Below are 25,230 nucleotides of genomic sequence, written 5' to 3' on the forward strand. Positions count from 1 at the left end.
AAGACTACAAAGGACCGAACAGCTGTGACCATTGTGATGGTAAGACTACAAAGGACGAAACAACTGTGACCATTGTGAGGGTAAGACTACAAAGGACCAAACAGCTGTGACTACTGTGAGGGTACGACTACAAAGGACCGAACAGCTGTGACCATTGTGAAAGTAAGGCTACAAAGGACGAAACAACTGTGACCATTGTGAGGGTAAGACTATCAAAGGACCAAACAGCTGTGACCATTGTGAGGGTAAGACTACAAAGGACGAAACAACTGTGACCATTGTGAGGGTAAGACTACAAAGGACGAAACAACTGTGACCATTGTGAGGGTAAGACTACAAAGGACCGAACAGCTGTGACCATTGTGATGGTAAGACTACAAAGGACGAAACAACTGTGACCATTGTGAGGGTAAGACTACAAAGGACGAAACAACTGTGACCATTGTGGTGGTAAGACTACAAAGGACGAAACAACTGTGACCATTGTGAGGGTGAGACTACAAAGGACGTTATACTTAGTTCATCTCATTTACTTTTGAGGTATTGATTAAAAATATAAAATGAAAATTTAATAAGAAATTTTCTTCATTGATTTATATTTTATATTTATGTAAAAGATTCTAATGACGTCTACCATAGTTTCTAATTTGGAACTTATGACCAGAGGGATGGCAGTTAATCGACGCTAACGAAATTATAATTTCTTTAATAACACACATAAATTAGAGTGAAAAATATGTTTTGACATCGCACGGATTTTAGCCCAGCTCGCAAACTTCCAAATCTGGAATTCCACGAGTCTGATATATCAACTTCTAGAAATATGACTTTACTTTTAAAAAATAATTAAACGCCTACCACAAACTAACCATTTGACTGTTTAAAAGTCACAATAAATGGTCAGAAGCAATTTCCACAGGCTCGTTATTTAAAATAATATTACAACACATGGTCATTCGAAAGTCATGATAACACGTTTTCTGTAGAAGATTAATAATCAAATCAATGGGCTGAATGATTCCAATCAATAAATAATGCTACATAAAAGTACGGGAAACGAATATTTGAGAAATTCCCAGAAATGCGACTCTTATTCTAAAAGAATCAGTTTAACTGTTAAAGGTAACTACAACGTTGTTATCACAGGATAACAAAACCAACAGAATAATAAGAAAATATGATTCCTTTAAAGTATTCGAAACTGCTCTATTAATAACGTTGTAATGGACCCGGGGGAGAGGGTAGAGGTAGTTAGTTCCAATGTGTTCAGTGAAAGATCGACATTGAGTTAAGGCTGGTTGATATGATGTGGGCCTTTTATCTGGAGTAGAAGGAATAACATCCGTGTCCGTATCTCCCAGATATAACTGTGGCCGACCGTGATGATCTATGCCCGTGCGAACAATATCGTACTCTGTGTTTGGGACAACCAGACCAATTCCGCTACACCCCCCGCTAAATGTTACGTCTTGTGAAACGTTTAGTCGCCAAAAACCTTTGTGACCACACATTCCACTATCATGACCATTGAGATTGTCTACAAATAGCTGGTCAAGAGGCTTAATTAATGCCTTTTCTACAATAAAATCGTAGTTTGTGGATCCTCTATGATGATGGGAAGGACGGCCTGGTCTGTATTCACCCTCAGCGATTAGAGTGTACATGGCAACTTGACACTTGGCATCTCTGAAATACAGGTACTCTCCGTACCAGCTCTGATTAAAATTGAAAAATTTCATCTTTCGCAGAAGAAATAATCCGAACGGTCGAATCTCGCACTTCATACTTATCCACTCACCTGCCATGAAAACCGGAAACTTGGCTCGAGAAGGTAGCCGAGGTGGTGAAGATCTTTCTGATTTAGACACCAGGTGGCATACGTGACACTGATGATGCTAAAAAAGAAAATGAATTAAACAACTGAATTTAGTTGAAACTGTTGTAACCACGTAGTTTTAATAGATTCGTGTTTCACTTAGAAACAGACTAATTAACTATTGTATACAGATAATTTTAATAGCTTCGTGTTTCACTTAAAAACAGACTAATTAACAATTGTACACAGGCACTTTTAATAGCTTCGTGTTTCACTTAGAAACAGACTAATTAACTATTGTATACAGATAATTTTAATAGCTTCGTGTTTCACTTAAAAACAGACTAATTAACAATTGTACACAGGCACTTTTAATAGCTTCGTGTTTCACTTAGAAACAGACTAATTAACTATTGTACCCAGGTAGTTTTAACAGCTTCGTGTTTCAATTAGAAACAGACTAATTAACTATTGTAAACAGGTAGTTTTAACAGCTTCGTGTTTCAATTATAAACAGACAAATTAACTATTGTACACAGGTAGTTATAATAGATTCGTGCTTCACTTAGAAACAGATTAATTAATTATTGTACCTAGGTAGTTTTAATAGATTTGTGTTTCAGTTAGAAACAGACGAGTTAATTCGTGATGTCGAGAAACCCACTTGTTGAGAAATTTATATGCAAAAACGGCTCGTTTGGGTTCTATGTAAAATATTTTCTCAACCCAAACGAGCCGTTTTTGCATATAAATAAAAGACGAGTTAATTAATAATTTCTTTGTAACATTTAAAACAAACAACAACTTATTTTGAAAGAGATAATAATGATTAAATATTTCAACTATTTTGATTTCATCAAATAATGTGTCACATAGAGAATCTTTTACCGCGGTTGATAATCTCAAATAATTTTGTAAAACCATACTTTTAGTGTAAACATTGATACAAACAATGGTTTTATGTAAAACTTGACTAAACTTTTTTATAAAATAACTAGAATCTGATGTAACAGAGCTTAGATGGTTCGAATAAAAATGACATTACATATTTGATTTTAAAATATATGTGTAAAAACGGCTCGTTTGGGTTGAGAAAATATTTTACGTAGAGAAGTGAAATATTATTTATTTTATTATTATTATTTATTATATTATTTTCAATATAGGTATAAAGGCGTTCCTTTGTATTGGTTTATTTTGGGCTTGAGTTGTTGTATAAGTAAGGCTTCTTTAATTAATATAATAATAATATAATAAAATAAATAAAATAAAATTATATATTCAAACATCTAAGCACGCCCTCTACATTCCGACACTCAGTTACACAACCCCTTTCAAACATGTGGTCAGCTTCCTGTCAGTTACCTCTTTCTTTCTTTGCGAACCTGACGATGACCGAAGAAGGTCGAAACGTTGTTCGCTCTTCTACGTAAAATATTTTCTGAACCCAAACGAGCCGTTTTTACATATATTTTTCTCTACAAGTGGGTTTTCTCGACATCACTGATTATATTTGATTTTGAAAATGAAGGATTCACTGAACAAAGTAGACACTAGTGAAAGATCCTAGGTACAGGGTTGTGGTGATTCCTTGAATATCTTTGATAGCTAGATTGATACCATAGAAACATAATATGATTTAAATCTTATTGCAGATTTTTCATCAATTGGAAGCAGTTTGTGTTAGATTTTTCAAGTTTAAATTTCCTAAATATGACCTCTGTGAAGAGACTCGTGCAACAGTAATATACGTTTCTTGTCAAGCCCAAAACTATACAATTGGCTGTCTATGTTCTGTCTAATGATTTGTAGCGTTAGAGCCCCTGGGGGGCGGCAGTACAGGTACTTAATATTGATGACCAAATTGAAAAGAAAAAATAACTCTCTATTGTAAAAAGATAACTCTCTGTTGTAAAAAGATAACTCTCTGTTGTAAAAAGATAACTCTCTGTTGTAAAAAGATAACTCTCTATTGTAAAACGATAACTCTCTATTGTGAAAAGCAACAAAAAATCTTTAGAAATTTCATTTTCTACACTTGTGTTTCTTTTTGTTTTTACAACAGACAATTGTCGTCCGTTTCAGTATACTTGTCACGAATACTCTGCCCAAACAACTTATCAAAGATGCGGAATGTATGTCAGAACGGTTGGTATAGGTATTAACCTTTACGAATAAAATAGAAAAAAGTTTTGTTCTTCCTAGGTCATCTTCAGGTCAACAAAGAGAAAGTTTGCAACTGACCGTTTCCGGGCACATGTCTTAGGGACGAGAGTATAAACGGGTTCAGGATTGTAGGAGGCGTTGCAGTATATGTTAGGTTATTAATTAGTATAGGTATAAAGGTGTTCCTTTATATTGTTTTAATTTTGGTTTTAGTTGTTGTATAAGTAGGGCTTCTTTGATTTCGCGTTTGTTTATATTTGTTTCCCTACTTAATATCTGGGTGTTTTCTATGGTTTTGTCGTGTTTATTTGATTTGCAGTGTTCAGAAACGTGTGAAGGTGGTTTTTTTTTGTTGTGCTTTGAATCTAGTTTTCATTTTCCCGCTTGTTTCTCTAATATAGAAGTCAAGGCAATTATTGCATTGTATTTTATTGTTGTGTTTGTCAATGCAGTTTTTACTCATAACAGACATTAGTTTTGTACCTGGTTTTTGAATAAATTTGGTGTTTACTGGAATGTTGTGTTTTGTTCTAAGTTTTTTTCCAAATATTGGTCCTTTTTTCGTTCATTTCGTGAACATATGGTATGCAGCAATGTAAGGTTTTGTAGATTGTTGTATTTTCGAATTTATTATTGTTGTTTGTTTCTTGTTGGTCTAGGTTTGTGCATATAATGTTTTCTACGGTTTGTGGAGGAAACTTATTGATGTTGATGAAGTATAGTTTTATTTTCTTGATTTCGTTGTTGATGTTATCAGATGAACATAGGTTTATCTTTGTTTATTTGGTTTCTTAATATGTTGAGTTTTAGTTTTGTTTCATGTGCTGAGTCCCAGGGAATGCATAATCCGGTATGAGTGATTTTTCTGTGGATTTCGGTTTTAAATTATGTATCAGCTATTGTGATCTTGAGATTAAATGCTATTTGGTTAATTTTCCTGTTCACAGGTGAACTTGATGTTGGGTGGATAGAGTTAACGTGGTTGAAAAAACTAAGTGTGTGTTCTGTAGATGTGAATCCACCAATTGTATCATCAACATATCTGTACCAGTATAGTGGTGGGTGTAAGACTGAACTGATTGCTTAAGATTCAATCTGTGTCATAAAAATGTCGGCCAGAACTGGTGACATTTCCCGTACTTAGACCATTTATTTGTTGGTAGTTTTGGTTATTGAACATAAGGTTAGTTTCGGTGGTAGTGAGTTCCATAAGGATTGCAAATTGGCTACTGAGGATGTGAATCAATGGGTTGAGGCCTTGGATATGAAGTTCTAAAGATATTCACGATTCTTTATTAATCATTCTTCATGATTTAGTTGGTCAAAAATATATTTAAAGTTAAAAGAGTATTTGAAAAAAAGCCGGTTGATGTTACATATTTAGAAAATGACCACGTTATACATTTACCGAGGTTCTAGATAAATGATTCGTAGGTAGACATTTTGGGTCGTAGTGGACAAACAGGTTTGTGAGGTTTCGGGTGCCGTATATCTGTGGTGGGCGTGAGTCGGTCTTTCCTAGGTAAGAATAAATGTTTTCTAGGATTGTGTTTTTTTTTTTCATTTGTAGTTATTGTTTTTTTCAATTTTTGTTTATTTTTAACTATAGCTATAGTTATAATGAACACAAATGAATACATTCAAAAAGTTAACATCTTATCAGATTCAAACAAATTTAAACTAATAAACACAAATCCAACAAAAACACATGAAAACCAGTTAAACAAAATACTACAAATTAGCAATATTTATATAATTCGCTACTACCAAAACTAACTTCATGTTCAATAACCAAAACTACCTACATATAAATGGCCTAAATATGGGGAATCCCGTGTCACCAGTTCTAGCCAACATTTTTATGACATAGGTTGCATCTCCAGCGTTCAATTCAGTCTAACACTCACCGCTATACTGGTACAGGTATGTTGATGATAGAATTGCTGGATTCACACTTACAGAACACACTTAGTTTTTTTCAACTTTAAAATCAAAAGAACCGATACACAGTTCAAAGCAGAAATCCACCGAAAAATCACCCATATTGGATTATACATTCCCTGGGACTCAGCACATGAAACAAAACCAAAACTCAGCATATTAATAAACCAGATAAACACAGCCACAAAACTATGTTCACCTGATAACATTAATGATGAAATCAACAAAATAAAACAAAAACAACTCTTCATAAACATAAACAAATTTCCTCCAAAAAAAAACATGGAAAAATTATACACACACACCTAGACAAACAACAATAAATCCCAAAATACAAGAATCTACAAAATCTTACATTGCTGTATACCATATGTTTCCGAAATTAAAGAAAAAATAACCAACATTCGGAAAAAAACTTACAAAAAACACAAAATTTATTCAAAAACCAGATACAAAACTAAAGTCCATACTATGTAAAAACTACACTGACAAACACAACACCAACATTATTTATAAAATACAATGCAACAATTGCCACGACTTCTATATTGGAGAAACAAGCAGAAAAATGAAAACTAGATTCAAAGAACACAAACACCATCACAGGTTTTGAATACTGCAAATCAAATAAACACAACATAAAGCATTCCCAGATTGCTTCTGAAGAAGAAAGGTCCACCTTTCGAAAGCGCTTGGGTTATAAGGGTTTTTATTTCAGTTTTATCAAGACTATTTGGACCTACGTGTTTTTAGCACATCATGAATAGAAAACACCCATATAATAAGTAGGGAGACAAATATAAAGAAACGCAAAATCAATAGAAGCCCTATTTATACAACAATTAAAACCAAAATTAAATTAAACCAACATAAAGAAACACCTTTGTACTTATACCACTTAATAACCTTATATCCAACAGCAATGTCACCTACAATCCCGTATTCGTTTATACTTTTGTCCCTAAGACATATGCTCGACAACGGTCAATTGCAAACTCTCTCTTTGGTGACCTGAAGATGAACTGAGAAGTTGGAAACGTTGTTCTCTGCTTTATTAGCAAAAGTGTTAATACCATACTAGCCGTTCTAAGATACATTTTTATTTCAAACGGGTTTCTCGTCATCAATAAAGATACGTAGTGTATTAAGATTAAAAAAATCTAAGAGATCATACAAACATTATTGATCGATCGTACATGTGTATCTCATGATCCAGAAACCCGAGTACTTTCGAATAGCTGGATAACCTTTTTATTCCTGAATGAGGTATAGTCAACTTAATAATTGACTAACCTTTTTACTTCTGAAGAAGATATAGTCAACTGAATGACTGGAGAAAATTTTCAGTCTTGGAGACATAGTCAACTTAGTAGCTGACTGGCCTTGTTGACTTTTGAAGATATATACGGTCAAAATATTTGAAAATACTCGGGTTTATTTTTATTTTTTATTTCTAATTTTTTCATCAAGGGTTGTACAAAGAATAAAGGTGGAAAAAAAAGGTGTACTAATAAAGGTGGAAACAAACTATTCACTTGACAATTTAAATCGATTTGAATAAACACGTTTGTAATTAAAACACAAACCTTTATATTGTACTTCTGCAACAAACACTTACTTAACACTGACCACTGGTAATTCATGTCTGTTACAACAGACACTTACTTAACACTGAGTACTGGTAATTCATGTCTGTTACAACAGACACTTACTTAACACTGAGTCCTTGTAATTCATGTCTGTTACAACAGACACTTACTTAACACTGAGTACTGGTAATTCATGTCTGTTACAACAGACACTTACTTAACACTGAGTACTGGTAATTCATGTCTGTAACAACAGACACTTACTTAACACTGAGTACTGGTAATTCATGTCTGTTACAACAGACACTTACTTAACACTGAGTACTGGTAATTCATGTCTGTTACAACAGACACTTACTTAACACTGAGTACTGGTAATTCATGTCTGTTACAACAGACACTTACTTAACACTGAGTACTGGTAATTCATGTCTGTTACAACAGACACTTACTTAACACTGAGTACTGGTAATTCATGTCTGTTACAACAGACACTTACTTAACACTGAGTACTGGTAATTCATGTCTGTTACAACAGACACTTACTTAACACTGAGTACTGGTAATTCATGTCTGTTACAACAGACACTTACTTAACACTGAGTACTGGTAATTCATGTCTGTTACAACAGACACTTACTTAACAATGAGTACTGGTAATTCATGTCTGTTACAACAGACACTTACTTAACACTGAGTACTGGTAATTCATGTCTGTTACAACAGACACTTACTTAACACTGAGTACTGGTAATTCATGTCTGTTACAACAGACACTTACTTAACACTGAGTACTGGTAATTCATGTCTGTTACAACAGACACTTACTTAACACTGAGTACTGGTAATTCATGTCTGTTACATCAGACACTTACTTAACACTGAGTACTGGTAATTCATGTCTGTTACAACAGACACTTACTTAACACTGAGTACTGGTAATTCATGTCTGTTACAACAGACACTTACTTAACACTGAGTACTGGTAATTCATGTCTGTTACAACAGACACTTACTTAACACTGAGTACTGGTAATTCATGTCTGTTACAACAGACACTTACTTAACACTGAGTACTGGTAATTCATGTCTGTTACAACAGACACTTACTTAACACTGAGTACTGGTAATTCATGTCTGTTACAACAGACACTTACTTAACACTGAGTACTGGTAATTCATGTCTGTTACAACAGACACTTACTTACTTAACACTGAGTACTGGTAATTCATGTCTGTTACATCAGACACTTACTTAACACTGAGTACTGGTAATTCATGTCTGTTACAACAGACACTTACTTAACACTGAGTACTGGTAATTCATGTCTGTTACATCAGACACTTACTTAACACTGAGTACTGGTAATTCATGTCTGTTACAACAGACACTTACTTAACACTGAGTACTGGTAATTCATGTCTGTTACAACAGACACTTACTTAACACTGAGTACTGGTAATTCATGTCTGTTACAACAGACACTTACTTAACACTGAGTACTGGTAATTCATGTCTGTTACAACAGACACTTACTTAACACTGAGTACTGGTAATTCATGTCTGTTACAACAGACACTTACTTAACACTGAGTACTGGTAATTCATGTCTGTTACAACAGACACTTACTTAACACTGAGTACTGGTAATTCATGTCTGTTACAACAGACACTTACTTAACACTGAGTACTGGTAATTCATGTCTGTTACAACAGACACTTACTTAACACTGAGTACTGGTAATTCATGTCTGTTACAACAGACACTTACTTAACACTGAGTACTGGTAATTCATGTCTGTTACAACAGACACTTACTTAACACTGAGTACTGGTAATTCATGTCTGTTACAACAGACACTTACTTAACACTGAGTACTGGTAATTCATGTCTGTTACAACAGACACTTACTTAACACTGAGTACTGGTAATTCATGTCTGTTACAACAGACACTTACTTAACACTGAGTACTGGTAATTCATGTCTGTTACAACAGACACTTACTTAACACTGAGTACTGGTAATTCATGTCTGTAACAACAGACACTTACTTAACACTGAGTACTGGTAATTCATGTCTGTTACAACAGACACTTACTTAACACTGAGTACTGGTAATTCATGTCTGTTACAACAGACACTTACTTAACACTGAGTACTGGTAATTCATGTTTGTAACAACAGACACTTACTTAACACTGAGTACTGGTAATTCATGTTTGTAACAACAGACACTTACTTAACACTGAGTACTGGTAATTCATGTCTGTTACAACAGACACTTACTTAACACTGAGTACTGGTAATTCATGTCTGTTACAACAGACACTTACTTAACATGTCTGTTACAACAGTAACACTGAGCACTGTTAATTCATGTCCGTTACAACAGACACTTACTTAACACTGAGTACTGGTAATTCATGTCTGTTACAACAGACACTTACTTAACACTGAGTACTGGTAATTCATGTCTGTTACAACAGACACTTACTTAACACTGAGTACTGGTAATTCATGTCTGTTACAACAGACACTTACTTAACACTGAGTACTGGTAATTCATGTCTGTTACAACAGACACTTACTTAACACTGAGTACTGGTAATTCATGTCTGTTACAACAGACACTTACTTAACACTGAGTACTGGTAATTCATGTCTGTTACAACAGACACTTACTTAACACTGAGTACTGGTAATTCATGTCTGTTACAACAGACACTTACTTAACACTAAGCACTGGTAATTCATGTCTGTTACAACAGACACTTACTTAACACTGAGCACTGCTAATTCATGTCTGTTACAACAGACACTTACTTAACACTGACCACTGGTAATTCATGTCTGTTACAACAGACACTTACTTAACACTGACCACTGGTAATTCATGTCTGTTACAACAGACACTTACTTAACACTGAGTACTGGTAATTCATGTCTGTTACAACAGACACTTACTTAACACTGAGTACTGGTAATTCATGTCTGTTACAACAGACACTTACTTAACACTGAGTACTGGTAATTCATGTCTGTTACAACAGACACTTACTTAACACTGAGTACTGGTAATTCATGTCTGTTACAACAGACACTTACTTAACACTGAGTACTGGTAATTCATGTCTGTTACAACAGACACTTACTTAACACTGAGTACTGGTAATTCATGTCTGTTACAACAGACACTTACTTAACACTGAGTACTGGTAATTCATGTCTGTTACAACAGACACTTACTTAACACTGAGTACTGGTAATTCATGTCTGTTACAACAGACACTTACTTAACACTGAGTACTGGTAATTCATGTCTGTTACAACAGACACTTACTTAACACTGAGTACTGGTAATTCATGTCTGTTACAACAGACACTTACTTAACACTGAGTACTGGTAATTCATGTCTGTTACAACAGACACTTACTTAACACTGAGTACTGGTAATTCATGTCTGTTACAACAGACACTTACTTAACACTGAGTACTGGTAATTCATGTCTGTTACAACAGACACTTACTTAACACTGAGTACTGGTAATTCATGTCTGTTACAACAGACACTTACTTAACACTGAGTACTGGTAATTCATGTCTGTTACAACAGACACTTACTTAACACTGAGTACTGGTAATTCATGTCTGTTACAACAGACACTTACTTAACACTGAGTACTGGTAATTCATGTCTGTTACAACAGACACTTACTTAACACTGAGTACTGGTAATTCATGTCTGTTACAACAGACACTTACTTAACACTGAGTACTGGTAATTCATGTCTGTTACAACAGACACTTACTTAACACTGAGTACTGGTAATTCATGTCTGTTACAACAGACACTTACTTAACACTGAGTACTGGTAATTCATGTCTGTTACAACAGACACTTACTTAACACTGAGTACTGGTAATTCATGTCTGTTACAACAGACACTTACTTAACACTGAGTACTGGTAATTCATGTCTGTTACAACAGACACTTACTTAACACTGAGTACTGGTAATTCATGTCTGTTACAACAGACACTTACTTAACACTGAGTACTGGTAATTCATGTCTGTTACAACAGACACTTACTTAACACTGAGTACTGGTAATTCATGTCTGTTACAACAGACACTTACTTAACACTGAGTACTGGTAATTCATGTCTGTTACAACAGACACTTACTTAACACTGAGTACTGGTAATTCATGTTTGTTACAACAGACACTTACTTAACACTGAGTACTGGTAATTCATGTCTGTTACAACAGACACTTACTTAACACTGAGTACTGGTAATTCATGTCTGTTACAACAGACACTTACTTAACACTGAGTACTGGTAATTCATGTCTGTTACAACAGACACTTACTTAACACTGAGTACTGGTAATTCATGTCTGTTACAACAGACACTTACTTAACACTGAGTACTGGTAATTCATGTCTGTTACAACAGACACTTACTTAACACTGAGTACTGGTAATTCATGTCTGTTACAACAGACACTTACTTAACACTGAGTACTAGTAATTCATGTCTGTTACAACAGACACTTACTTAACACTGAGTACTGGTAATTCATGTCTGTTACAACAGACACTTACTTAACACTGAGTACTGCAATATTCATGTTTGTTACAACAGACACTTACTTATCACTGAGTACTGTTAATTCATGTCTGTTACAACAGACACTTACTTAACACTGAGTACTGCTAATTCATGTCTGCCATTTCCAACAAGCAACACCACTGAATGTATTTTGGGTTCGCAAGTGTTAAACTCCATATATAAATCCTGTGATATTAAACACCTCCATAAAGCTCAGGTGTCAGGACTTCTTAAAGCTAGATATGTGTGCGATTTGGCTAACAGTGAAGAAGATAAACAAGAGTAGTCCAAGTTAAACAGATAAATATTAAAAATACTGATATCATTGTACTGTAACGAAATACGATCGAGAATCTGTTTTTAATTATTATTTTATTACATAGAGAATCGTTTAAACTAATCACTATCATTAACCATATTGTATCGTCTATTTTTTTAACCACAAGTTGTTTAGCTAAAAATGTATTTTGACAATATTAGAGAATGTAAGTTAAGATTTTCTAGTGTTTTTAAATATTTTATGTTTGGGTGTTCCAAGTTATGTATCCAAAAAGAACTACTGATTTTTTTTTAAACATATCATATTTAAACAAATCTAAAATCTCGAAAATATTAAATTTATATTCCATATGTCCCACCAGTTTATATATCTGTAAAATTAACTACACGAGAAAAAGATTCAACAAACCACTCGTTGTTAGCCTGAGAGCAAAACTAGCTGAAATGTTGCTAGGTAACATGAAGAAAGTCTCTGTTTGGGATTAACTTAGATGTATAATTTGCTCCTATGAGCCACGCAGACCATATATAAAAGTATATCAATTTAGTAATTGTATTTTAGTATTCTACTGGTTGTCTAAATTCAAGTCATATTTTTGAAACCTGGCAAAGCAAACGTGATTTTGATTCTAGAACACAACGTTTTATGGAAAACATAACATCCATATATGGCCACCGAATAAATTTAAAGTTCGACTTATTCACGCACAACACTGGCTTTATTTACTGAATGTTAAGGCGTGTTTATTCTACTCGCTGAGATTTTCATCTGACGTTCTAGTAATTGAGATTTGAACTGCTGTTTTGTCGTTGTTTCAAGTGTTTGGGTTTCCCTATTCTTCATCTAAAGTACATAAACGCTCAGTAAACGGTCTGAATGATCCGGAAGGATCAATATGAACTCATTAGCTTCCCATCTCTCACGCGTGAGAAGAAACTGAATGAACAGATGTTGGGAACCTTATTTTCTCTCTTTCTCTGCTTGTTGCAACGAGTTTAGAGGGAACTTACGTTAAAATTCTGCCTGACGTGAAAAAAGCAAAACTATTCATTTAAAGGAAATCATCCTGAACATTACATTTCCCACATTCCGGGATGCTAGCATATACGAGGGTTTAGCAGAGAAGACCTGATTAGCAGGGAAATGTGATTGCTCTGCACATGACGGCCTCTCTTGAGAAACAATAGTTTAAATTATTAGGTGGCCTGCCGTATACATGCCACGTGCCACTCATGTGTTCATCATTCTAGCTCATTATACGGAAAATGCTCACATGCACATACAGTAGGACCAATATTATCCCAGTGTTTATATTTTAACAACTAGGAAGATTTATATATATATGTACCCTCGTAGGATTCTTATCTAACAAAGTTGTCCGTTGAAAATAAAGCTTATGGCATTTACACCATCAAATTGAATAAATAATATTTAAATTATTTGTACTCTATAACTGAAACTTTTAAATGAAGTATTTTAAAAAATATTCGTCACACTCGAAGCGTATTGAACAACCATGTTTCCTTTAGAATAGACCTATGAGACGGTAACCGTATTAAAGAAGGAACAAACCATAAGATTCCTATGGTCACACACTTTCTTTATAATAATAAAAGTTCATAAATTTTATAAAGGGACGACTTGAATACATTTTTGCTGATAATACGCCATTTAATAAAGTACATCAGAACGCTGCATTTAGAATTAGAATAAATGTTGTAGCACATAGCAACGCTAACATGTCAGGACCACAAGAAGCAATATATCAGTTGACTGGTTTATATGACTGTACAGAATAACACTCATCCAGTTCTCCCTTCAAACTACATGCTTCTACATAACCCGTTTATATCTCTTATATGTATGATACTTACTGATAAAACTGGTTCGTTCTTGGCACTTAGCCTAGTATCTGAATATAAAAACCAAAACATATTGTATAGTGTGAAGTTAAAAACGCTTTGTCTACAGAATGCAATACTGGTACATATTTCGTAATAACACATTTAAAGATGTCCTGTTTTATATAACCTTATTCCACAAGAAGAAACGTATTGTATAGCATCTAGTTAAAGATGTCACGTTTTATATAACCTTATTCAACAAGAAGAAACGTATTGTATAGCATCTAGTTAAAGATGTCCTGTTTTATATAACCTTATTCAACAAGAAGAAACGTATTATATAGCATCTAGTTAAAGATGACCTGTTTTATATAACCTTATTTAACAAGAAAAAACGTATTGTATAGCATCTAGTTAAAGATGTCCTGTTTTATATAACCTTATTCAACAAGAAGAAACGTATTGTATAGCATCTAGTTAAAGATGTCATGTTTTATATAACCTTATTCAACAAGAAGAAACGTATTGTATAGCATCTAGTTAAAGATGTCACGTTTTATATAACCTCATTCAACAAGAAGAAACGTATTGTATAGCATCTAGTTAAAGATGTCCTGTTTTATATAACCTTATTCAACAAGAAGAAACGTATTATATAGCATCTAGTTAAAGATGACCTGTTTTATATAACCTTATTTAACAAGAAAAAACGTATTGTATAGCATCTAGTTAAAGATGTCCTTATTCAACAAGAAGAAACGTATTGTATAGCATCTAGTTAAAGATGGCCTGTTTTATATAACCTTATTAAACAAGACAAAACTATTATCCAGCATAGAGTCAAAGGCGTTCTGTTTTATTTATATTAAAATTAATATTTATGATGTTAACAGTAAATCTATGATTGTTTTCACAGGAATACGAATAACCGTATGTGTAAGTCAGTCAGTGATACACATTGTTAAAATTACTAGTTTTCAAATTTTAAACATAGTTGAATTTCGACACGTTCAGAATACACACGTTTTAGACATATTTATCTCTTTTAAACTATATATATATATATATATATATTGGACTTGTATATTTATACTTAAAACATTAAATTATATTTACATAAGCCTCTCTACTTGCACGGTTGTATGTCTGCGGACTTATACTGCTAGAAACCTGATTTTCATAGTCGTTTTGGTCAGAACACAGTTAACCCTTTCTGTAGCACTTAATAACAAACAAACAACAACGTTTACATAAGACTGTGTCACAAGAGACTGAACTTGAGAACAAGTGTAAAAAAGTCCCAAGATTTTGTGTGCAACATGTTCAGGATTTGTTAAATTAGTTTCAAGTCATGTAACAGTTTTCAAATCTTAGCCTTGTGTGTTTGTTAAAGCAGAATACAGTTTTTAATATTCTTAAAAGAACTTCCTGTATCAAACTGGTAATCAAAACCCAATACTGTTTGTAAAGCAAAACAGAAGTGAGTGGAAATGGTAAACGGTTGGAGTCGTGGTTATATCTGCGATATGTTCCCATCGGTTATTCTTACAATTCTACAGAAGGCCATTAGAGTTTTTTTCTTTATGAAAACAATGAATGAAACATCCGTCGAAATTGATGGTAACTTATATGATGAGATTTAAACACAAATGATCCTTCCATGTTGAAGTCAAACTTTCTTTCTTTTTGATAAATCAACGCTATACGACATTCTGCAGGCCGGCTCTTTCATTTGTAAGTATCCATATTGTTAAAGTAACATGATACAACAGTAACAATGTACTCCTGCTAAAAAAACACGTTACTGTGGGTTAAGAGTGAAATGTAATAACACATGGCATTCACTGGCCAACAAAGTATACTATCACTAATGCTATTAATGTTGTTTCTCTTTATAGTTTCCGAGCTGTCTGCATAGAACAGAAATAACTGAATCACGAAGTCCAAACATATCAAGTTAGTGGATAAACAGTATGTGTGAAGACACTTAAATACTTTCATCCAAGTAACTTCAACCTTACAAAATACTTGATTTACATTTATGACGTAACTTACAGTAATTTATAGCAACTTACAGTAGTTTATAGTAACTTTAGTAACGTACAGTTTGGAAAATTGAATTTAATACAACTATTATTTAATCTACTTATATTGTAAGTTTATATCAAAGGCAATGGTTAAACTTGTAGGAATTTATGTGTTAATGCAAAAAAATATATATGTATACTAATATTCAAACTATACTATACCTTCAATATCCAGTATCGAAGAGATGTTTTGTCCAATATCAAGCTGACTGGGATATAAAAGATACTGTAGTGTATGTAGATCGTTAGGTATAGTAAAGTGGTGTCGGGAACAGCCGTCAAAAGAGATAAAATATGTAGGTGTTTAGGTATAGTAAGTTGGTGTCTAGGAACGCCAGTGGCTTGTATCCAGGATCTTGAAAAGGGCCTATATTTACCATCAACATAAAAATTGACCATTTGAGGGCTAACCTAAACCAAGTAATCCTAACTAATGCACTTTGTTGAGACGGTACAGTAGGTCATTAATATACATGAAGGTCGTGTAATATTTCCAGTCTTAATATTTCAAGTAATCCTAACTAATGCACTTTGTTGAGACGGTACAGTAGGTCATTAATATACATAAAAGTCGTGTAATATTTCCAGTCTTAATATTCCAAGTAATCCTAACTAATGCACTTCGTTGAGACGGTACAGTAGGACATTAATATACATGAAGGTCGTGTAATATTTCCAGTCTTAATATTTCAAGTATTCCTAACTAATGCACTTCGTTGAGACGGTACAGTAGGTCATTAATATACATGAAGGTCGTGTAATATTTCCAGTCTTAATATTTCAAGTAATCCTAACTAATGCACTTTGTTGAGACGGTACAGTAGGTCATTAATATACATAAAAGTCGTGTAATATTTCCAGTCTTAATATTCCAAGTATTCCTAACTAATGCACTTCGTTGAGACGGTACAGTAGGTCATTAATATACATAAAAGTCGTGTAATATTTCCAGTCTTAATATTCCAAGTATTCCTAACTAATGCACTTCGTTGAGACGGTACAGTAGGTCATTAATATACATGAAGGTCGTGTAATATTTCCAGTCTTAATATTTCAAGTAATCCTAACTAATGCTCTTCGATGAGACGGTACAGTAGGATATTAATATACATGAAGGTCGTGTAATATTTCCAGTCTTAATATTTCAAGTAATCCTAACTAATGCACTTTGTTGAGACGGTACAGTAGGTCATTAATATACATGAAGGTCGTGTAATATTTCCAGTCTTAATATTTCAAGTCTTATCTTAATGGTAATTATATGTAATTGAACTTTTCCCTTGCTTGGTACGAATTTACTGATACAGTATAATAGGTGAAGGAATGGACACTTATGTAGGTAAGATTTCTTGACTGAAGATTTTATGTTTTAAAAATAAAACTCCGAAGAGAATGGCCCAAAAAACTAGTAGACGTAATTTGACTCAAGTAAGTACATTTTGTGGTAACTTAGCAATACGATAAACACAAAATATGTTTTGAATATTTGGGATTGTTTACGGGTGATAGTAAATAAAATTAAGACACATTTATACAACAAGTAGCTTGCGTACTTCACAGGCTACATAAAGGTACAAAATAAAAGATGTCATATTCATATTAAATATAACTTAAGTGCGCAGAAAGATGTGATAAATTACATTCATTTCGTCAAGAAAAGAAAATCGCGGGAATGACATATAACCCGCAGCACGTGAGTAGAAACAAAACATGCCTGAGCATGCGTGTTAAAATAGCCAAAATGCTGCTTTATCTTTTAGCAGCATTTAATTTATAACCACACTTTATAAGATATATAAACTAGATAGACGTATTTAGGCACTTGATGTTTATTCAAGATCTTCTACAAGACTGATCATTCTGAAATATTAGAATGTAAAATGGAGGATTCTTGGAAACGTTTTAACTCATTCATTGTTGAGCATGTCGAAACGTCATTTCTAAGTAGTATTGTGACGTTATGAAGTTAGATGTAAGGAACATCAATTGTCGTTGACAAAGGTAAGAAAGTGGCCGACTTTTGGCCAGTCTCTAATGAATTAAAAGATTAGAAAATGACTGGAAAGAGCGGTTTCCTTTCTTGTTCTATTGGTATGGAGATCACGGAAAGAAAAACATTTTAATAAGATTTATAACCACACCAGAGTGAGCAAAGATAAAGAATAATTTGTATGTAACAAAGTGATGTCAGTAGTGGACGACCTATGACAATCAGTGAATCAGCAGTGTATTGTATTTCGAAATAAATACACTAAATACCTGATCTAATAAAGTATTTCATTCTTATCTTAATTTATCAAATGTTTTTAGAACAAATAACACAGTCTTGGCCAAACTGTATTCATATTTTGTAACAAATAAGTTCGTTACTATTAAGATGGAATATAATTACATTTAGTGTTGTAAAACTGAGAAATGTATGTTATATTTAACACTTACACGTGTAATATTTATAATGAGACACTTTCTGTGAACATCATGAGCGATTTATTTGAACAGGAAACAATTTTATTAGCATTTAACCTATCAGAACAAAACCTTATGAAATATATATATTAACAAACTATAACATTAAATTATTATAAGTAGTGTCTGTACCCTTATATCATATATAGCTGGTTTAGGGTTATGAGTAACAGTTTTCCGTCCCAGTTCTGCCCAACTGTTCTTGATGAGATTACAATCTGGAAACTTTTCTGGCAAGAATAATCTTGTAAAGTTTTCCTTGTCAAGATATTCCAGTACAATACTGTTAGTGATGGCGTTATCATCTTGGGAAACAAAGTTATTATGAAACCTTATCCTGCCATATCGTCTCCTTGCCTGTAGGATGCGCCATTGACCTTTCTTTGGAGGATATGAAGAGCAATTTTTCCATGAAGATGAATAGCTGCTTGAACATGTACTGCACCATCTCCTGCGTGTTCCCTGTGGGAAAGACATCTTCCCTCACATGCTATACAAGCAAACGACAAACACGATTTATACCATTAGCTATAACAAGTTGGAAACAGGACTCATCTGAAAAGATGACTGGTCACCAGTGTTCTTGCTGTAAGTTGGCATATTGTCTCGACCAAGTAACGTTCTAACGACGATGAATTATCATTAATATTGATTTTCACATAGCCCTTCTTGCAAAATAACTTTGTACTGTCAGCCTCCTATTCACTGTTCTTCTGGATACCCTGGAATAAAAGTGTCATTCCTGTCGTAAAGTGTTGCAAAACCTCTTTCGACCTTCGTGTATTAAGCTGATCAAAACACGGACATCTTGGGCTTTAACCAGAAGATTTTCCAGGGACAACTTTTGCTGTAGTTTGATGACGTTTCAGGATTATGAATACAGAACAATTTGACGCCCTATAACTTTTGGCACGTGACAAAACATGACTTTACACCAAAAACAGAGGAGCTGTCTGAACAAAGCGTTGACGTGTTTCCAAAAATATTATATCAAAAGTACACCTTTTTACATTAAACAAGTATGTTTTGAATGTTCAATACAACTTCCACAGACCAGAATAAGAGGCCAGGTGGTTAAAGCACCCGACTCGTAATATGAGGGTCGCGGGTTCGAATCACCGCCACACCAAACATGCTCGCCCGTTTACCCATGGGGTCATTATAATGTGACGGTCAATCCAGCTATTCGTTGATGAAAGAGTAACCTAACAGTTGGCGGTTGGTGGTTATGACTAGTTACCTTCCCTCTAGTTTTACACTGCAAAATTAGGGATGGCTAGCGCAGATATCCCTCTTGTAGCTTTGCGAGCGAAATCCTAAACAAACTAGAGTAAGAAATTCTACATGTTTGTTAAATCATGTGTTACTTTTGTCATTGTTATTTGGGCATTTACTCAATAAATACTTTACATAACAACAACATCAATATAGAATAGCATTTTGTGTTGTTGTCAGGACTGTATCATGGTATGTGAAAACACGTTGTGTGTTTCCTTACCTTTTCTTTTAGAAATGTAAACATATTTTATTAGATCTGCTCATTTGGTATTGCTGAACTCTCCCGAGACAGGTGTCATGGGAAAATTCTTTAAAGTTGCGGTAATAATCTTTCTTGTAACATTCGTGTGGAGACTTATGATTAGTTGGAGCAGTTACTATTCTCAGCTGATAACATCAAAATATTATGGAAGCTTGGTAACACTTCCCAAACTGAAACATAATTTTAGAGAGATTAATGTAACAAGATACATGCGTTACTGAAATTCTGTTTATCCAGAGATGTGTTGTCATACGTTAACACAGCTGTTCGATGTTGAAGTAGTTAAACATCACTTACAAAAATGTACCAAGTGAAGAGAAAATCTGATTTAATGATAACTGTGATTTAAAACAATTCATTTTGAGAAAGGGTTTCCACTTCAACAGTTTTAATACGTTGAAATCATGTAGATATGTTGATCAGAACCAGTTAGTATGAATTCGTGTCTGTATGTTTGAAGATTTAGTTGATTGTTTTATGTGATCATTCAAAAATAAGATATTTGTATTTAGTTGGAAAATCTCTTTAAAAGATGAATAGATTTGTAAAATGATTAACATCTCTACAAAACCTAAAACCGGCTGAGTTACATATATCAAATAACACTCTATAAACATTTCCTTAGAAATTTTTTAAAATTTTATTCTCACTTAGTTACATTTATCAGGAAATATTGTAATAGAAAGTTGCAGAAAGTCAAAAAGTGTTCTTAGGCAATAAAAGTAATAACCTTCTAAAAGGAGAAATTGGAATTCTGGTTTTGAAGTGAAGATGTGTACACTATATACGTCACTAAAGCACATTGTAATCCGTCTTTATTGGTACTATCTGCAAGAGAAAACTTTCAATTGAACAATGTGCTGTAAAACGACTTCTAAAAGAAGTTTATGACACCTAATGTGACCACCTGCTCGTGCTAGTCGTTCTTGACAATATATACTACTTTCTTAAGCCTTAACACATCAGCGGTTTCTATAAAGCTAAAGCGAGATTTCCAGTTAGACCTCATGTATGAAAAAAATGTGAATCTCACTCTATAACTTAAGATGAGTTCATGCAACATAATTAAGTAGTATTAGTTTTTTATATTAAATTTAGGAAAAAATCACAGTGAAATGGCATAAGAAACATTAAAAGTACATTCTGAGTTTGATACGTTAAAGTTGTATAGGTTATCATACGGATAACATTATTTTCGTCTTTATTAATAATTGGAGTTTAATAATATAATGTCTTTTAAACCGTAGAGTGCAACCGTTAATTAATATTTACAGAATATTACTAAATGTTTTCATTTCAAACTACTTTCTTACAAATCGTAACTTGTTAATTATAGGTCTTATTCAGGTTTAATAAATTGGTGAAATCACTTCTAGACCTTCCTAGCGGTAAATCTGAAGGCTAATAGCACTTAAATCCAGGTTTCAGTAGATAATCCACTGTTGGGCGTAATTACAAATAAACTGTGACAGGAAGACTGAAACATTAAACTGGCAGATTGTGCTTTCTTGAAAAGATGGAGTTGACAAACTGTGGGGGGGAAAAGTGATAGAAAGGCTTTGAAAGTGTGACTGAACAGTTGTTAGGAAGGCTTTGAAAGTGTGACTGGAGAAGTGTTAGGAAGGCTTTGAAAGTGTGACTGAACAGTTGTTAGGAAGGCTTTGAAAGTGTGACTGGACAAGTTATAGAAAGGATTTGTTTGATTCATGAAAGAAAAGGTCACAAAAAGCAGAGTTCGAAGGAAAAGTAATAAATCTCTTTTTACTTCCCTAGTCTTACAGCTGTTGTTTTCCTTAAATGGTTGTGTTCTAGCTACTAGACTACATACAAACAAATATTTTTAGATACATGAACTTAAATAAAGGCTCAAAAACAAGGTTGGGAAACAGACTCAAACTATTGTCGACAACAGGGACACTTAATTTTACCATATTTACTGTACGAAGTTGGGTGGATGAAACAAGAAACTTAGAGAATCCTGAAACAGAGAACAAAATATAAAGTTTTGTCCACTTCCCAATAGTCGCTCACAAAACAATTACTGAAGTCTTAAGGAAGGAAAGAAACACAATTAAAAAATAAGTAATTTCCAACTTAACTTTGCCTAAACAATTTGAGGGAAAAACACACACACACATACACATAAACTCTATTAAAATTAATTAACAGAAAAATACTGTTAAATTTCACCAAACTCTTAAATATCCTTGAATTCTGATTAGAACAGAAATAAACTTATAAAGTTCATTACTTTTGTTTGTTTGTCTTTTCGACAAAGTAGCAAATAATAAACAATAAATATTGGATAAATAAGCCTTAAAAGTTAAGTAATTATTTTCACATTACATGTTTTCAATGCTTTTCTTATTGACGTTTAAACTATTATAATTAACTAATGACTGATCCCAAACATAAGGAATACATGTTTTAATTTAAAACATTGAAACTTTATCACGTGGGCTCTATTTTACTAGTGTAGGATATACTTAAGTCATCGGTATTAAAACACTATACAAAACAAACTATGAACAGTAAAAACAACATTACAATGTTTACTAAGACAGTAGATGGTAGACATAGTGTATAAGATAAATATATGACAAGTATCATGCAAGTTATTCAAGTAGTCAGTGCTAATTACACTGATTATATTCAATTAGTCAGTGCTAATTGCACTGATTATCTTCAAGTAGTCAGTGCTAATTGCACTGAATATCTTCAAGTAGTCAGTGCTAATTGCACTGATTATAGGAGAAGTAAGAAGCAACAATGAAAATAAATACAAACTTTGTTGAACAATCGGTGACAAACAAACAACAACAATAGATATATAATAATGCAAATATTATTTTATTGGTGTTAAAGACATAGAATATCATAGAGCCAATATTGTATAGTGAATTACATAATACAGGAAATATAGTATAGCAAACTATATAAGAAATGTACAAGAAAGAAATAAAAAATAACGAAAACACAAGAATATTCAGTTTTAACTCAATGAATATAATAGAGTTTCAAAGACACTCTACGAATATAATAACACTATGTAACACGATTTTTACTTGTTTTCGTTCCTGAGCAGAAAGTGTTATTTCCCAATTCCTTATGCCTAAAGTAAATGGAAAAGACCTGTTTTTCTCTTTAAACTTTGCTTTTGTGATCTGGGAACGTGTAACGAAAACATGATGGGAGACTATATTTAGGGGCTGATACGTGAAAGTGATTTATATTACAGTCGCAAATCTCGAAAAACTACTCACTTCTAAACATTTTTCTTCATTTTTGAATAACTTTAGTATAAATTCATATAAATTTTGATTCATATGTTGTTTTATTCAGGTCTTATGTAAATGAAAATGTACAAATTTGCCCGTTTTTACATAGAAAATAGGTTCATTTCTAAATTTCATTATACAGGTCACAAAAGCAAAGTTTGAACATAATAATGGCCATTTTCTGTACTTTTACAAACGTAAACAATTAAGAACTAACACATACTATCCAGGAACAACATTTGTGTTACATAGTATAATAAAGAACGTTCTGCTAAATACATTGCTGCTGTACACAGTTTATGAAATAAATGTGAGTTAGAAACAATAAACAAACAAACTTTCTAATTTAAGTGTTACCACTGAACAGAGTGATAACCATAAACGTGAGCTATAAGATGGTAACAGTACCAACGTCACTCAAAATGATAAAAAGGGGGTAAATATTGTTTGAAATGAGGGAATTAGATGGAGGTGGAGGGGTGAATGGCTCTGGTTACACTGTTTGTTTTTATCTAACGTCTTTGGGAGGGCCACACTGCCAACTTCCCTTGTCGTTAACGTCACTCAGCTCTGTAGGAGACGCACCATTAAAACACAAGCGGTATTTCTTCTCTCAAGATTTTTTACGTTTTTACAACTTTTCTCCTTTTTTTATCTTTCGCGATTTACTTAAATAAATTAACGCTTGCTTTTTCCACATAATCAATATCGGGCAGCAATGTGCTCCGTAATTAGTGTGGGTCAATTTAACGTGATTGGTATTGATGTCATAACTAAATGAATAGAGAGTAACAACAGGGATATTGTGACATACGACGTCCATGATTTAAGATAAACATTTTGTCTGTATAGTTTAGTTTGGTTGTTGTTAAGCGCAAACTATATAATGGCTATCAAGGGTGTCGAATGCATATGTTCAGCGTATTAAGCCTATTTTGAATGTTATAAACTGAGCTGTCTGGGCTACACAGGGTTCATCATGAGTGAACATTTTGCTTGGACTAATCATAATTTAACTCTGGCTTTCAAAGGTGAACAAGCTTCCTCGACGTTTTACTAGCATGCTCACAGTTCGACTCGTGTTTTGTGCTGACCATCGAAGGTTTTTAGACGCGTGAAACGATTCAGGACGAGTGTTTTTAGTGCCTCTCCTGTAAATAGAAGAACTGACAAGTTACAATAAACTGCCTTTGTGATTGGAATATTACTACTAGGTCTCGAGGGTGTTCATAAATCATCACAACTTATTCACTGTGAATGAAGCACATGATGTGTAGAAGATGCACCCCAATATCTCCTATATTTAAACCTGATTAATTAAACGTAAAATTAACTTGATGACACCATCGTAAATTTAACAAGCGTCACTTCCGTGTCTATCGAGCGTGTTTAACCATTTTGGAGAAACATAACACAACATTGTGTTGCCTGCCTAAAGGGGGTGTGGTTGGGAATTGCGTGTTGCCTGCGTAAGGGAGGTGTGGTTGGGAATTGCGTGTTACCTGCCTAAGGGAGGTGTGGTTGGGAATTGCGTGTTGCCTGCCTAAGGGAGGTGTGGTTGGGAATTGCGTGTTGCCTGCCAAATATCATTAAATACATATATA

At 33.6% G+C, this 25,230-nt stretch overlaps 1 protein-coding gene across 2 annotated transcripts in view; it reads right to left on the minus strand.

Moving 5' to 3' along the window:
• Positions 1-385: 385 nt before the first annotated feature.
• The window catches only part of LOC143231652 (protein APCDD1-like), a 137,533-nt gene continuing 112,688 nt past the window's right edge, over positions 386-25,230 (minus strand). The window contains exon 4 of one of the 2 annotated variants that reach the window (XM_076466200.1): positions 386-1,895. In XM_076466200.1, coding sequence (XP_076322315.1) covers positions 1,110-1,895 — 786 coding nt within the window. In that variant the 3' untranslated portion in view covers positions 386-1,109. The remainder of the gene's footprint in view (positions 1,896-25,230) is intronic. The other variant, XM_076466201.1, reaches the window with a different exon arrangement.

The sequence above is a fragment of the Tachypleus tridentatus genome, chromosome 11 (assembly GCF_004210375.1).
Source record: "Tachypleus tridentatus isolate NWPU-2018 chromosome 11, ASM421037v1, whole genome shotgun sequence".
In the NCBI taxonomy this organism is placed as follows: domain Eukaryota; kingdom Metazoa; phylum Arthropoda; class Merostomata; order Xiphosura; family Limulidae; genus Tachypleus; species Tachypleus tridentatus.